We start from the raw sequence: 13,919 nt of genomic DNA on the forward strand, positions 1-13,919 counted from the left end.
AGTAAACGTTCCCAATTAGGAAAGACAAGGAACCTGAGATTCCCGTGTCATACTGTGGCAGAGGAACGTGGGCACCTGGGAAGGCAGGGAAGGTGGAGGCGGAGGCCAGCATTGCCCCGAAAGCCCCTCCGCTGTCCTGAAGGCGGATTTTGCTGGCCTCCCGGGCACGTGTTCCAACGCCAATGGGCCGAGCGGCGACTGCACTGCCACCTGGTGGCCTCTCCCCTCACTACAGCGCAAAGTCAAGTCCACTGACTGGGAGCTGGGACCCATGCAGCGGGGAGGTGACCCCAGCATCCTGGCCCCTACACCCACTCTGCATCTTGTAGCAGAGGTCAAGGACAATAAGGATGGAGATGCCACCCCATCACTCCCTGGGAGGCCTAGGGTGAGACCCCAAGAACGAGGAACTCAAGGCCTTTGTCCCCTCTCAGGCACTGGAGAAGAGCAGGATTAGTGGGAGGGGCGAGCCCCACCCTGGGAGCCACCACAGTGGCCCAGCTGTCAGCAGGGGAGCCTTGTGGCTGAGGGAGTCGTCTCCCGCTCACCGCCTCCCTCCCCAAGCACAGCCACGGGCTGTCCTCAGCACTCAGAGGGAAGGCGGCAGGCGCTGGGAGAAAGCAGAGGGGCACGGGCCACAGTGCGGAGGCTGCACCCTGCAAACACCTGCTTAAGGTGCCCTGACCCGGGAGGGGGAGAGGGAGGCTGTGGGCTGGGCTGCCTTCCTGGGCCTCCTGCTCCCCAAGCCAGGACCCTCATTCATGGCGCAGAGGCGGAGCCCAGGACCACACACCACCCCATGCCAGCTCCACCCATACCTTCGACCCCAGAGACATAGCAGGACACGGGCCAATGGGGGCGCTCCAGAAACAGACCCAGCCCAGGGACAGGAAGCTGGGAAAGCACCACAGGAGGTGGTCTGCACCATGGTGACCCACCCCTGTGCCAGCCCGGCCCTGGGGTCCCACTGCTCAGGTGAAGCCGGCCGGCCCCCAGGCGCCCTCTCCAGGCACACCCTCACCACATGCCCCGCCCCCTCCGCCGCCGCCAGCCTCTGGGAGCAGCCTGCGCCCTCAGAAGTGGCCCTGGGACCTGCTCCGAAGCCCTCCTGCTCGTTTCAGCTCCTCTCTAATCGTTCCATCTGCGGAATGAAAGGTCACCATTCTCAGCACAAGCCTATTAGGACATGTTCTTTATGGAATGTTCTGGACTCGATTATCCCAAATCCTTTCACTTTTCCCCGGGAACTGCGTATGACAGAGAGGGAGTGGACAAAGAATAGGCGCTCACGCATCTCGGGGGATCATCACCCAGCAAACGGACTCCTCGGCTTTCCTGTCCCCCATGGCCCTGCCCCGTAAGCCATGGGACGTGGGGCCTCCTGCGGCCATCTGCACGATCTCGGCCCCGGCGCAGAAGCCTCTGCCGTGCGGCGGGAGCGGCTTTGATGCTTGCTCACGTGCTGGGCGTGGAATAGAGCATGGCCGCCCTGCCCCACTCGGCCTGGGGCACCAGGAACCCCTCCCTGGGGACAGGCTCCACCAGGAACTCCACACGGCCATCCTGCCCAGGCCCAGTCTCTGCCACGGCCAGGTCCACAACCCGGTACTGGTTGACAAAAGCCAGGCCCAGGAACATGGGCTTCTCCGGCCCTAGTGGCTCCCTGCCGGGAGGGCCACCACCTGTCCCTTGGCAACAGTGTATCCGGAAGCATCGGACGTGGGTCAGGAGGTAGGACCAGTGCAGAGTACAGCTGAGCCGCAGCCCAGCCGGGGGGCCCACCCCCTCCACGGCCGCCTGCTTCCAGTGGACCCGAGCCACAGAGATGTCCTGCACCTGGGGCAGAGGGCTCAGCAGGCTGTAAGCATCCACCACCTGGCAGGAGAGAGAAGGCTCAGCGTGGCTGGGAGCCCGCGGAAGTCCGAGGTGCTGCCCTGCACGCCCCCACCCCCCGGCGCGCCCACCCCCGCTCCCTGAGCCAGGGGAGACAGGACAGACACCTCAGCCGAACCCCAACGAGGTGTCCTCGGGACGCCTGACCTGGATCTCTCCAAGGCGACAGACGAAGCTCTCCTCGTCCTGGCTGCCCGGAAGCCGAGAGAAGCTGACGAAGAGGTCCTGCAGCAGGCAGCCGCGCAGGCTCAGCTCGTAGCACCTGGGGGGCGGGAGGGCGGGCAGGTCATGGGGCTGCCACAGCTTGGAGCCACCCGGGCTGGGTGTTCAGAGGTCCGGAGCCACGGCGGGAAGGCAGGCCCATCCCAAAGTGGGCCCTGTGGTCAGTGGGGGACCCTGGACCTACCGCAGGGCCACGGCCGCTCCCAGGGAGTGTCCCGGGCTTGTTTCTGGGAGCTGCCTACAGTTCCGGCGGTCAGTCCAGGGCCCCGCCATCCCTCCAGTTCTGGGTTTTCTCCATAGAGGACCCTGCCCTCCTCAAGTCCCCACCACGGTGTGGCTCTCCCCTGTGGGAGACTTGATAGGAAGGAAAGGGACTCACCGCTGGACCCAGCCCCCGCGGAGCTGGGGGCCACAGCGGGCGGCCCATCTGACCAGCTTGGTGGGGGGCACCCGGAGGGGTCGGGGGCTGTGCCTGGAGGTTGTTTCTGCTGGGGTAGGAGACACAGGACTTGAGAAAGAGAACAACCCACAGGAAAGCAGGGGACCCAGGGCCCAGGGACCGGCAAGACTCCCTGTGGCCCCAGGCACTCACAGCCTCCCAGGACAGACTGAGGCCTCAGGGAGAGACCAGGGTGGACGACAGGCAAGTATGCAAATGGATGCTGGAGACGGGCCACTGCCTCAGTCTCCTGGCCTCTCCCTGACCCCTGGGATGTCCTCCCTGTCAATGCCACAGCCAGCAGGAGGCCGTGTCCCCGAGGGGCCGCGGGCCAGAGGTTTAGGCTGGTCATCCTCCCTGTGCAGAGCTGGACCACAGGGACTGCCCAGCACTGGCAACAGCAGCTCCCCGCACACCGGGGCGCCTGCCTGGACCCTGCCTCCCCGAGGTGTCCCGAGAAGGGGCTGAGGCCTAGGAGACAGGCAGGAGCCAAGCCCATCCCCTCACCGTTCAACGCTGAGATGCCACCGATGTGACAGCTGTCCACATCTGCGGTGGTGAGCTCCAAAGCTACGCTGACATTGGCCGGCCCTTCCAGCTTATACACCATGGACAGGAAGATTTTGGGTGGCACTGGGACCTGCAGGGAGAATAACCTGGAGGAGGAAGGTCCTGTGATAAGGTCACAGAGAAGGGGGCTCCAGGCCGCACGGCCATATTCTTCCTCTAGGAAATGGCGTGTGGGCATGGCAGTTTACACTCTCGGGTCCCACCCATGCTGGGGACAACCTTCCCCCATGGCCGATCCCCTCATGGCCGAGAAATCTCAGTTCTGGAATCCCACATACACAAGGAAGCTGAAGTCGTCAAAATCACAGGAACAGAAAGTGGATGTGGATACCAGGGCCGGGGCCCAAGGGGGGGGTGTGTTTCCAGTGGGGACAGTTGCAGGGTTGCAAGATGAAGTGCTGGAAATTGGTTGCACACCAGTGTGCAGAGTTCACACTATACTGCACACTCAAAACTGGTTCACAGAGTAAACTGTGCTACGTGCTTTTTAGTGCAATAAAACAAGCCTCGGCTCTGTCCTCAGTCCTCCTCTGGCCCCTGCGCTCACTGGCCCAGGTAAGCGGGTCAGCATGGACAATGGGAGAAGCTGAAGACTGCCCCCCATCTCCTCCTCGCTCACGTACCTACCTCACAGCCACGTGTCCGACCTCCGGCGGAATCACACCCTGGACGAGCAGGGAGCTGCCCCCATTCCAGGCATCTGCCAGGGAGACGCTTGTCTTCACCCAGCCCTGCCCGTCCCCCTCCAGCCTGTGCTCTCCAAACAAGGGCTGGATTTCCTGGGCGCCAGGGTGGTACCAGGGCCCCACTGCCTCCTCCTGGAAACAAAAAGCAGGATTGGAGGTGTGCACAGCGTGACAGGAAGAGCAGAGCCACCACCGTCCCCTCACAGATGCCCAGGCCCCTGCCACCTCTCCCAGGCGAGGCCCCAAGACACGGAGAAAAGGCTTTGCCACCACGGGGCACAGTCAGGAGCCCCACAGCTCCAGTCGTCCAGCGTGGTGACCCACACACCTGGCCATAGCAGGCTCTGCGAGTCCCCATGCCCAGGCAGAAGGAAGTGACAAAGGGCAAGGAGCAGATGCTATGTGTGGGCAGGTAACGAGCCAGCAAACTCCAGAACCTGCAGAGAAACGCGTGGAGGCTGCAGCTGGAGTCTGGGGGGGCGGGGTGGGTGCGCTCTTCCCCCCCGAGCTCACTCACAGACGCGGGGCTCTCCCGCACCCCTCCCAAAGCGACTACAGCCCCGGGACCGTGGGCATGTGGCAGGGTCTGGTCTCTGGGATCTCCCTCCCAGAAGCAGCCAAGGTGGGTGAGCCCCTCATCCTGCCTGAACCAGCCCCTGCAGAGCAAGGCCTGAGCTACTTCGAAAAGCCAGAGGAGTCGCCTGAGACCCCTTGCCGCCATCAGCCCACACTTAGCTCCCGGGTGGGGCAGGACTCACCTGTCCTGGTTCTGGAAGAAATCCGTCTTTTCCAAACACTCGTACACCCAGCCAGGCGCAAACAGGGCCGCCGAGAACCCGTGCTTCCGGATCAGCTCCAGCGACTAGGGAGACAGCAGGCGGGGATGCTGGGCACGCCAGGACACCAAGGGGCGGCTGGCGTGCCCTCTCCCTCCCCGCCCCACGCAGCTTTGCAGGTTCATCCCCTGTAGCGCCACGGACGACCAGAAGTGGGCACTACACTGGGGAGTGGCCCAGTGGGCAAGGGTTAGGGGCTCACAGGGTAACCAGCCTCTCTCACTACCCCTCCCATTATGGTATCAGACTCACGAGGGCTGGACAGAACCTTCAGTTATTAGATTAACTTAAATCATTTAAGCTCCATTAATTAGTGAGACTGTCCCCGTGGTATCCAGGAAGGGGCAGGACAGCCCAGGAGACAGGCTGACTCCCTATTTACCCCACAGCAGGTGCCCCCTACCCCCGTCTCTTCTCGCTGCCGACATGACTCAAGTTGCTGGAAAAACTCACTAGTTATTACTCCAGCAGCTCCAAAACTGGGGGCGTCTCAACTCAGTCCTCTGCCCGGAGCTGCCCGTGAAAGCGAGCATTAGCCCCCCTACGGAAAGTACCATCTGACCGTAGAAATGGCGGGAGGTTAGGACTTTAGGAAACAGCTTGGCTCCAGGTCCCTGATGCTTCCTGGGCCTCAGTTTCCCCACCCTGGGAAGAATTATCTGCCACCCGCCTTTCCCGCCTTTCCCTTGAGGTGAGGCGGGTGCAAGGTGAGCAGTGAACAAGGCCTTCCGGGGGCGCCCAGGCCGCTGCCCCTGCCCCTGCCCCAGCCTCAGGGCCACCACCCACCTTGTTGGTGTCAAACCGGCCCCCTACGACGTTCCCCCGGGCAAACACGTCTACTCCCACATAGACATCGACCAGGCGCTGCCCGGCCTGGCCCCGCATGCGCTCCAGGTGCTCCTCGCCCCAGTTGTAGTTGGTGAAGATGCCGTCACAGGCATCGAAGAAGACCCTGCGAGGCAGCACGGGCCGGGTGAGGGCTGGGAGACGAGGGGCTCGGCCGCCCCCGCCTCCACCCCAGGCCCCCCTGCAGGCGATGCCGCTCGTCCTGCGGGCTCACCGGTTGTGCTCATTCAGCTCATCCTGCCACCTGAGCTGCCCGCTGCTCACCACACTGTCGTACCAGAGCACCAAGCCCCCCGGGACCTGCTCATGCAGCTTAGCAGTCAGGTACTGAAGAAAATGGGGCATGTTCCCTATGGCGGCCGGCTGCAGAGGGGGACAAAGACAAGACCCTCGGTGAGGCCCGGGGGTGTTTGTCACCAGTGCCTGGCGCAGGACAGACAGGACACCCAATCCCACAAAATGCCATTGCTGTGGAAGCCACCAAGGCAAGGTCCAGCCAGATGTCCAACTTTCCTTTCTGAAGCAGAAAGGACGGAGACACAGTGGGCAGGGAAAGATTAAACGCCACGAGAAAGGAGAGTGTAGCAAGAGGAAGCCACACGTGCAGCCCGAGACAAGCAGGACAGGGGAGGAGGGGGACAGGCGTCGTCCCGAAGGAGCCAGAGAGGCAGAGCTCAGCCACGCCAGGTTTCTGGACGCAGCGCTGGGGAAGGTCCCGTCTCCAAGCAACGCAGACAGGGAGCTGGCTCTCACTGGGAAGCGAGAAGCAGCCCCAGCTGCTGTCACAGGAAGCTGGCCTGGGTGTGGGTGAGGAGGATGAGGACGTGGCGGAGGGACACCCCATGGCAGCAGGGGCTGGGCGGGACCAGCACCACGAGAAAGGCTGCGCTCACACTCAGAGAGTTCTCGATGTTGACCAGCCAGCCATCAAAGCGCAAAAACTGGGCCATCAGGACTAGCTGATCCGCCACCGCCTGGTACGAGCGATCGTCCCCGGCCAGGAAGGCTTCGCAGAGCTGTCCACCTTCTTTCCACTCAGTGATGAAAGTGCCTGCGGGACAGGAAAAACGCGAGGTCAGGCGTGGGCTTCGCCCTCTGACCAACACCGTTGGCAGCGTGGCTCCGGCAGCAGCAGCATCCCTGCGGCTTCTGTGAGTCAGACACCCTGGGGCAGGGCCCAGCGTGGGTGGTAAACAAGCCAGTGGAGGACCGGATGCAGGCGAAGGCTTGACACACTGCTGCGCCCAGGGGTCAGCCCCCACCCGCTTTTATGAGCACAACTTCACTGGAACGCAGCCGTCATCTGCTTGCCTGGCTCATCAGCAGCTCAACAGCGACCCACGGCCCACAAAGCTAAAGATATGTACTATCCTTCCCAGAACATGCCTGCCATCACCTGTCCTAACCTATCAAGGCAGGCCCCAGGTAAAGCACTCTACTCACTGGAAGCAAAGCCCAGCCCTGTCATGGCTGGGTCACCTGGCAGGGTGCTAAGGGCTGAGTGGGAGGCGCATCCTTGGCTCTTACCCAGCACACAGACCCCGTGCCTGTGGGCAGCGTTGGTCCAGCCCACCGGGGGGATGGTGACCATGTGGTGGCTGAAGTACACAAAGATGTCGATATACTGCCAGTGGTAGAAGGTGTAGGCATTCTGGGTCGCGGAGCCCTGAATAAACCTGGGTAGAGAAACAGGACCACTTCAGGACCCAGGAAGCAGAATACAGCCATGGCGACCTCCAGGTGGAGAGAACAACCCTGAGTGAGGTCTCTTCTCGGCCCTGTCCATCGACACCGACCAGAAGCCTGTGTGCGCCAGGTACTGTGCAGATACTGGGGCAGAAGCAGGCTGCACCACCATCCTGCCATCAAGCAAGAGGGTTAGTCCTCAGGGAAATGTCTCCACCAGGCCGTGCAGACCCCCGCTGCCCAAAGGAACACAGCAGAAGGAAGAGAAGCAGAAGGACTCGTGCAAAAGTTCCAGGCAATCTGCTCTGTTCAGAGTGAGCAGCTCCCCCAGGACAGCGTCCCTGCACGTAAGGCACCCGCGATCTCATCGGCCACCTCTGCCTCCACCGGGGTGGCCAGCTCCAATACAAGCCTTCCCCCCTCAACGGCTATGTCCAAGGTTGCTTACAGGACATGAGAGATCTGTGAGCTGATGTGGCAGCAACCCTGGGGACAATGCCCCTGGCGGGGGGAGTGGGAGGGGCATGTGAGAACTCGCGGCATCCGAGGCAAAAGCTGGGGGGCCAAGATGAAATCAGAGCTCAGGTCAGGAAGGAGAAGCAAGAAACCAGAGAAGAGCCGAGTTTCTGGCCAGGCTCTGAAGAGGGTGTCCTGCTGCCAACCGACCAGATTCAGGTGCAGGCAGAATCAGATGGTCTCAGAGCTGACTGAGGTGTGGCTGCCCCTGACCATCCCCCTTATCTTGCAGTTGAAGCACCGAGGCCTGAGCTGCTCTCTGCTTGTGTCTCCTGACTCCCCACCCAGGGCCTTATCTGACACACAGCTCCGTTCCTCCCCTGCAGCCCATCTGCCAAGGGAAAACAAGCAGAAAAATAAAAGCAGGTGATATGCTCCCAGTGTCCTCACTTGTCATCCAGGTACCCGCCCATCATGTCGTGGCAGACCAAGGTCCGGGGCCTCTGGCTGCTCAGAGGGGGCTGCCGACACTGGGAGGGCACCAAGGCCACATTAAAGCCGTCCTCCACGTTGGGTGTCCACGCCAAGAGTTCCTCCAGTGACGAAAAGTAAAAGCTGATGGGGCTGGTGGTGTCCTTGTCATAGTATCTAACTGGTCAGAAGAGGAAGCAGTGAAAAGCTATTAATGACACTCTAACAATAACTGAGAGAGAACTTGAGACAGGAAGTGGGCAGCCTGGCCCGGAAGCCCCCAGAGGGAGCTCGGAGATGGTGTTCAGCACCTCGGCTTCTTACCGGGCAAAGGATCCGGGGTGAAACTGACCATTTCACGGAAGACAGCTTGCTCTTGATCCTCTTCAATTCTAAGCAAAAAGGGAGTTTTTAATTTTTTTCTAAATAAAAGGGTAAAGAAAAAGAACACTTAAAAGCAAATGGACCAGGCCCTGTCTAGACACGTAGAGGGAGATACTCCCAGGCTTACATTTTTTTAATGCAAACCACGGAAATGTGCATCTAACCAAGTACAGCGACAGGCTCGACCTCCGCTTGGACAGACATGTAACCACCACCCCTCTTGCCGGGAATGCACCCCTTACCCTCTAAAACAGCCACCCAAACATCACCGTGTAGAGACCACAGATATACACCTCACAGGTTTTGCTATAGCCAAGGAGCAGGACAACTCAAAGGACTAGAAAGTTTAAGGGCGTAAGAGCGCAGGGACAAGTTTCCCCCACAGTCCACGTTTCCCTAAGTATGTTTTGTGGGACCCTAACTCCCCAGGGGGAGGTTATGGGCTGCAACCTAAGGTTGTCATGGAGGATTGCTATAGCAAAAAGAACACCTTTGATACATTAAGTTGGAAAATGCCGGATAAGTAAACAGCTTTCAGTTTTAAAAGTTATTATTATTATTCTTTTTAGAACAGCAGTGAGAAGCTGCCACTCAGTGGCCCTGGGCTTCAAAGTTGAAATTCTCAAAGTCTACCAACACCCAAGACCACTTCTTCATTACGGGAAGGGTATCATCCCCCAACACCCCACTTCCATTTTCCATTTCTGTGGGCAAAGCTCGCTCTTTAGGATCTACCATGCCCGAACACTGAGCGGGACCTTCGGAGTCGGGTCAGGGCCCCAAGCACTACAGAGGTGGGTGGAAATGCCCCCGCCCGCAATGTACGCGTTTGAATTTCCGAGCACCCCCCTGCCCTCTCTTGCCCAGCAGCCAGCGACGAGTCTGAAACAGCTACCAGGCTCATTTCCTTGGGGTTTAAAAACAAAGCTACAGGTGCTGTGCCCAGAAGGCGGCCACATTTGCGCACCTAACTGACACGCCAGGTAAGCGAATGGCCCAACAGGGAATGAAGCCCCCGCCCAGAAGGGCACGGGCATCCCTTTGCACGCCTTCGTGCCTTTGGCCGTTCTGGTCCCTCAAACTGGAACACCATTCTCCCCATTCTCCACCTGCTGAACCGTCCTCCTCCCTGGAGATCCAGGTCACAGTCCCCGCTCCCGGCGCCACCCCTTCCTGTCCGGCATGGCCACCGATACATCAGTGGCCGTGGTGGCGCCGGCCGCCCCCGATTGCAAGTGCCACGCTAGGACTCTCTGCCCAGGTCCACGGCCGGGGAGGCTGGCATTGCAACTCGTTTCACAGAGGAGAACGCCGAGGGCTCCTCTACCTCTGGGGTCGCGGGCGTCGCGCCCGGGTTCCGAGCCCCTGTGGGCGCCAGCTGCTGCGCGGGGCGGTCTGTCCCGGGGAGGACGGGCTGCCGAGGACACGCGGCGTGGGTCCGGAGCCCGCGATCCTGCGCCTGCGCCCCCGTGCCCGCCCTCCGGGGCCCGGCCACGGAACAGGGCCGCCAGGCTTGCCCGCCCCGCCTCCCGCACACCTCCTCCGCGGCCGCGGCTCGCGAAGCTCTTCGGGGATCGCGGGCGCCCGCAACAGAGGCTCGCGCAGTGCCCCAGGCGCCTCCATGACGCAGCCCGGCCCGCACCGCTGCCCGCTGCCGGCGGCCAATCACAGCCCCGGGCCCGCCTCGCAGCCGCTCGCGGGCCAATGAGGACTGCTCGGCGCGAGCGCCCGGTTCCGACTGGGCCCTAGCCGACTGCCGGCTGGCGCTCTCTGGGCTGGTGCCCTCCTGGCCGGGACTTTGTACCCAGAGGAGAGCCTGGGGGCGGGGCCAGAGAGGGGGCGGGGCCGGCGAGGGGGCGGGGAGGAGTTGAGGGCGTGGGGCGGGGACGCGGAGTCTGACCCTGGGGTACCTAGACTTTCGGGCGAAGTCTCCTGTCCTCATCAGCTTTCGCTTTGAGATGAGCGTTCCCCCGCAAGTCACGAGGTTAGCAAGCCGTAGAAGTTAGATCTGAACTCAGTTCGTCCATCCCTTATTCGCAGATCAATTTCAGAAAAGGTGAGATCATAATTCTCTTTTAGGTACAAATATGGACAAGTGTTAAAGACTTTATTCTATTCATTAGCAAAAGAACCAGGCATGTTATAACCTGTTCAAAAGACCATCGACCCATTTACAGATCAAGAGTATTGAAGCAATTATGTAACTAGAGGCAGAACTTGTTCTTCCACAGGGTGGGGTCGTGGAGATGCCCGAACCTCTGGACAAGTCAGTTGGCACCGTGTGAGAAAGACACTGAGAGGCTAGACTCACAGAACAGCAAGGATGTAGGATGTACGGTGAGTGTGTGATGCACCGCTTTCTGATGGAGCACACATTCTTCTACACCCCTCAGTCTGTGCTCTGCAGGGGTCCCAAGCACCCCAGGCCTGGAGGTATCTCAGAGATGGCCTCTCCCAGGGTCTTGGGCACAGAGGAGTTCGCAGTGAAGGTGATAGAAGGGGGCCTGAGCAACCAGGAGGACGGGGCACGGAGCCAATCTCGGGTCAGCCGGCTCTAGCCTCACCCAGCCCCAACGCCTCTCTCTGCAGCTGGGAGTGTCCCAACTGGCCGGCAGCTGCCGCCCAAGCCAAGTTGAGTGGGCCTCTTTATTATTGCTGTGGACTTCGAACTTTACAAGGTCCCCAGGCTTCCATAAACCCTGAGAGCGGGGAAGATGACTAAGGCTGTGGAATAGGGGCCCTGGCCGTGCCGCCGGGAGGACTGGTCACTCAGGAGCAGGAGACAGGGATCCCAGGGAGGAGAGAGATTGCAAACCCCAGGAAGTTTTCAGTGAGAAGGGGAGCAGAGTGGCGGAGCTCACACCAGCTGTGCTCAGGTGAGCACAGAAGATGTGGAGTCATTATCTGGTCTGCATCTGACCAGGTGTTATGGAAGGTTCACCTGCAGCTTAGAGGGAAAAATAAATAAATAAACGTTTCATCATAAACATAGTTCTTAGAGATACTTAAATGGCCCTCGGGTAATGCCCAGTCTCTGTGGGGGAAACGGAGCCCAGGGCCTCCTTTCTTTGCTCCTCTCCAAAGATTGGCCTCTGGTCTGGGAGAGCAAGGGGACACAGGTCACCCTGCACACCTGCCCCGGTGCAGGAAGGAGTTACATCTTTGGCCTCTGCACTGGCCTGTTTGCTGTCTACCAGCAGGTCCCTGTGGCTGCTGGTCTCTCTAGGGATCAGAGCCTGGAAGTCCCCACTGGAGCTCCAGGCCCCTTTGAGACGTGGTTAGGTCCCCTAAAACCCTAGTCTTGTAGGGCTTCCGGGTAAAATAGAGGATGCCCAATTAAATCTGAATTCCAGATAAACAGCAAATGGAATCTGGGACATGCTTATACCAGATAATGATTTCTCATTTATCTGAGATGCAAAATGAACTGGGATCCTGTATTTGCTAAACCTGGCAGATGCCCCTATAAATGTACACTGACCTTGCTGCAGACCTTCTGCCCTGCTATGAGGGCCTCTGTGACACCATCTGGCGGGCTCTCAGCTGTCCTGGGCTGTGTCCCACCAGCACAGGAAGCCAGGTTGGCTCAGAAGAGCTGAGCCCGGAGACCTCCCTGCCCAACCATACTGTGCCACCAGCTTGGTGTGGCAGAGCGGCCTCAGGTTGCCGTCATCGGCTACCGCACCTGCCGCTGAGGGAGGCCCAGCGTGGGAGGTCTGGGCTCACACCTGCCTGCCCTGCCTTCCTCCAGCCTATGGCCTCCCACAGTGACCTGGGACCAGGAGCTAGAACCAGGTGAGTGGACATCACCAAAGGCATGGTTGTTGGTATGTGGAAAGGTGTGGCAGGAACCAGTTGTTCCCAAGATCACTTCTGCGCCTGTCCTTTAGGAAGAGAAGCCCTACGATGTAGCTGCCTGCTGGCTGCCCGGATGAAGGCCACATCCCCAGCAGCTGATCGGTGCCACGGGCGCAAGTTCTGCTCCACTAGGCAAGAATGGAAGTGAGGTGCGTGATTCTGGTTGTGGCCTGCAAAACAGGACATGCCCTCCACTTTTTCTCCCCTGCTTCCTGCTGGCTGTCAGGTGGGTGTGAGGGTGTGAGCGCCGGAACCACAGCAGCCGTCTGAGGCTGTTCGGTGGAAGCCACATGTGGAGGACTCACAGAGCAACAAGAAAGAAGAGGCCTGGGTCCCACCGTACCGTAGCCCTGGACTGTGTGTGTCCAGACGCCAATGTAAGGAAGATAACCTGTCTGACTTGAGCCAATACTATTTGGGCGTTTATTATAGTAGCTGAATCTGCTATGATGAATACAGGAATTTAGAAAATCTTCTCAAAACAATAGCCTGCTCTCGTTCTTGGCAAATCTTAGCGTATTCTTTCTTGGTGCATTCCTTCTGGGATACAACACTCCCTTTTCCTTCCTTCACACAGATGCCTCCGCCTAGCCGGGGTGTGAGCAGAAGTGACTTCAAAGACTTTTGAAGGTTTGCTTCCTTTTACGGAATTCTCTTAAGTGCTCAGCAAAGGCTTAATGAATGAAAGAATGCTGGGCGGGCCTCGGGCTCCAGCAGACTCCCCTTTAACCTGCTTGAGGCTGTGACCAGGCACCTGCCCAAACATCCTGCACAGTGACTACCTCCCATGACCTGCCTGTGCACCTCCACCTGTGAACACAAACTCCTCCACCACAATCAACCTCTGAGAAGCAGCAGACCTCCGTGAGAAATGGGAAACCTAGCATGCCTGCCCTTGCTGGGTCCCTGTATTACTACTTTAACTGCACAGACATTACATTCATTTTCTCCTTTTAATTATTATTTTTTAATATTTTATTTATGTAATTTTTTTGAGAGAGGGGAAGGGAGGGAGAAAGGGAGAGAAACACCAATGTGCAAGAGAAACATCGAAAGGTTGCCTTTCGTGTGCCCCCAACTGGGACCTGGCCCACAACCCAGGCATGTGCCCTGACTGGGAACTAAACCAATGACCTTTCAGCTCTCAGGCTGGTGCTCAATCCACTGAGCCACACCAGCCGGGGCTCCTTTAATTATTTAAAGCACTGCAGATACAATTAGGGTTTTATCCACCTCTCTCTTGGTTTCCTTGCCTCCTCCCCTGTCCTCAGAGACCCCTTAATGTCCCTCCAACTCCAGTAGTTTGGCCTGTGCCCTTCCAGATGTTTTAAAATACATTTACACACATGTATGTACCTGAAAGTATATAACATTGTTTGTGTTTATGAAAATAGTGTCATGTTGTTCAAATTATTCTGTGTCTTGCTTTTTACTCCAGCAATTGTTTTAAATCAAACCACATTGATTTATATGGCTCTAATTTGTTTTTACTATTATTTAATACACTATCATTTTAACACATCACAGTCTTCTTACCCATCTGCCGATCAGGAACACTTAAATAGCAAACAC

General features: G+C 58.8%; 1 protein-coding gene and 1 long non-coding RNA gene across 3 annotated transcripts; one reads left to right on the forward strand and one right to left on the reverse strand.

Annotated features, from left to right (window-relative positions):
• Positions 1-1,177: 1,177 nt before the first annotated feature.
• ENGASE (endo-beta-N-acetylglucosaminidase) lies at positions 1,178-10,258 on the reverse strand. Of its 2 annotated transcripts, none has more exons than XM_090291325.1 (14): positions 10,027-10,258; positions 8,430-8,497; positions 8,085-8,286; positions 7,020-7,168; positions 6,386-6,543; positions 5,707-5,855; positions 5,433-5,598; positions 4,569-4,672; positions 4,139-4,247; positions 3,752-3,942; positions 3,062-3,210; positions 2,495-2,600; positions 2,041-2,155; positions 1,178-1,875 (listed from the first exon to the last, which is right to left on the reverse strand). In XM_090291325.1, exons 1-14 carry the CDS (start codon positions 10,110-10,112, stop codon positions 1,456-1,458), a joined length of 2,172 nt encoding a protein of 723 aa, XP_090147451.1. In that variant the 5' UTR covers positions 10,113-10,258; the 3' UTR covers positions 1,178-1,455. The 2 variants fall into 2 exon arrangements, with proteins under 2 accessions (XP_090147451.1, XP_090147450.1); XM_090291324.1 differs by having other exon boundaries at positions 2,495-2,603.
• A 503-nt stretch (positions 10,259-10,761) lies between these two features.
• Positions 10,762-12,911, forward strand: LOC149998902 (uncharacterized). Its single transcript, XR_016514022.1, has 3 exons — positions 10,762-10,826; positions 12,241-12,284; positions 12,380-12,911. It is a non-coding gene; the product is annotated as an uncharacterized LOC149998902 (long non-coding RNA).
• Positions 12,912-13,919: the final 1,008 nt, after the last annotated feature.

The sequence above is a fragment of the Furipterus horrens genome, unplaced genomic scaffold (genome assembly GCF_987537825.1).
Source record: "Furipterus horrens unplaced genomic scaffold, mFurHor1.1.pri manual_scaffold_11, whole genome shotgun sequence".
Lineage (NCBI taxonomy): Eukaryota > Metazoa > Chordata > Mammalia > Chiroptera > Furipteridae > Furipterus > Furipterus horrens.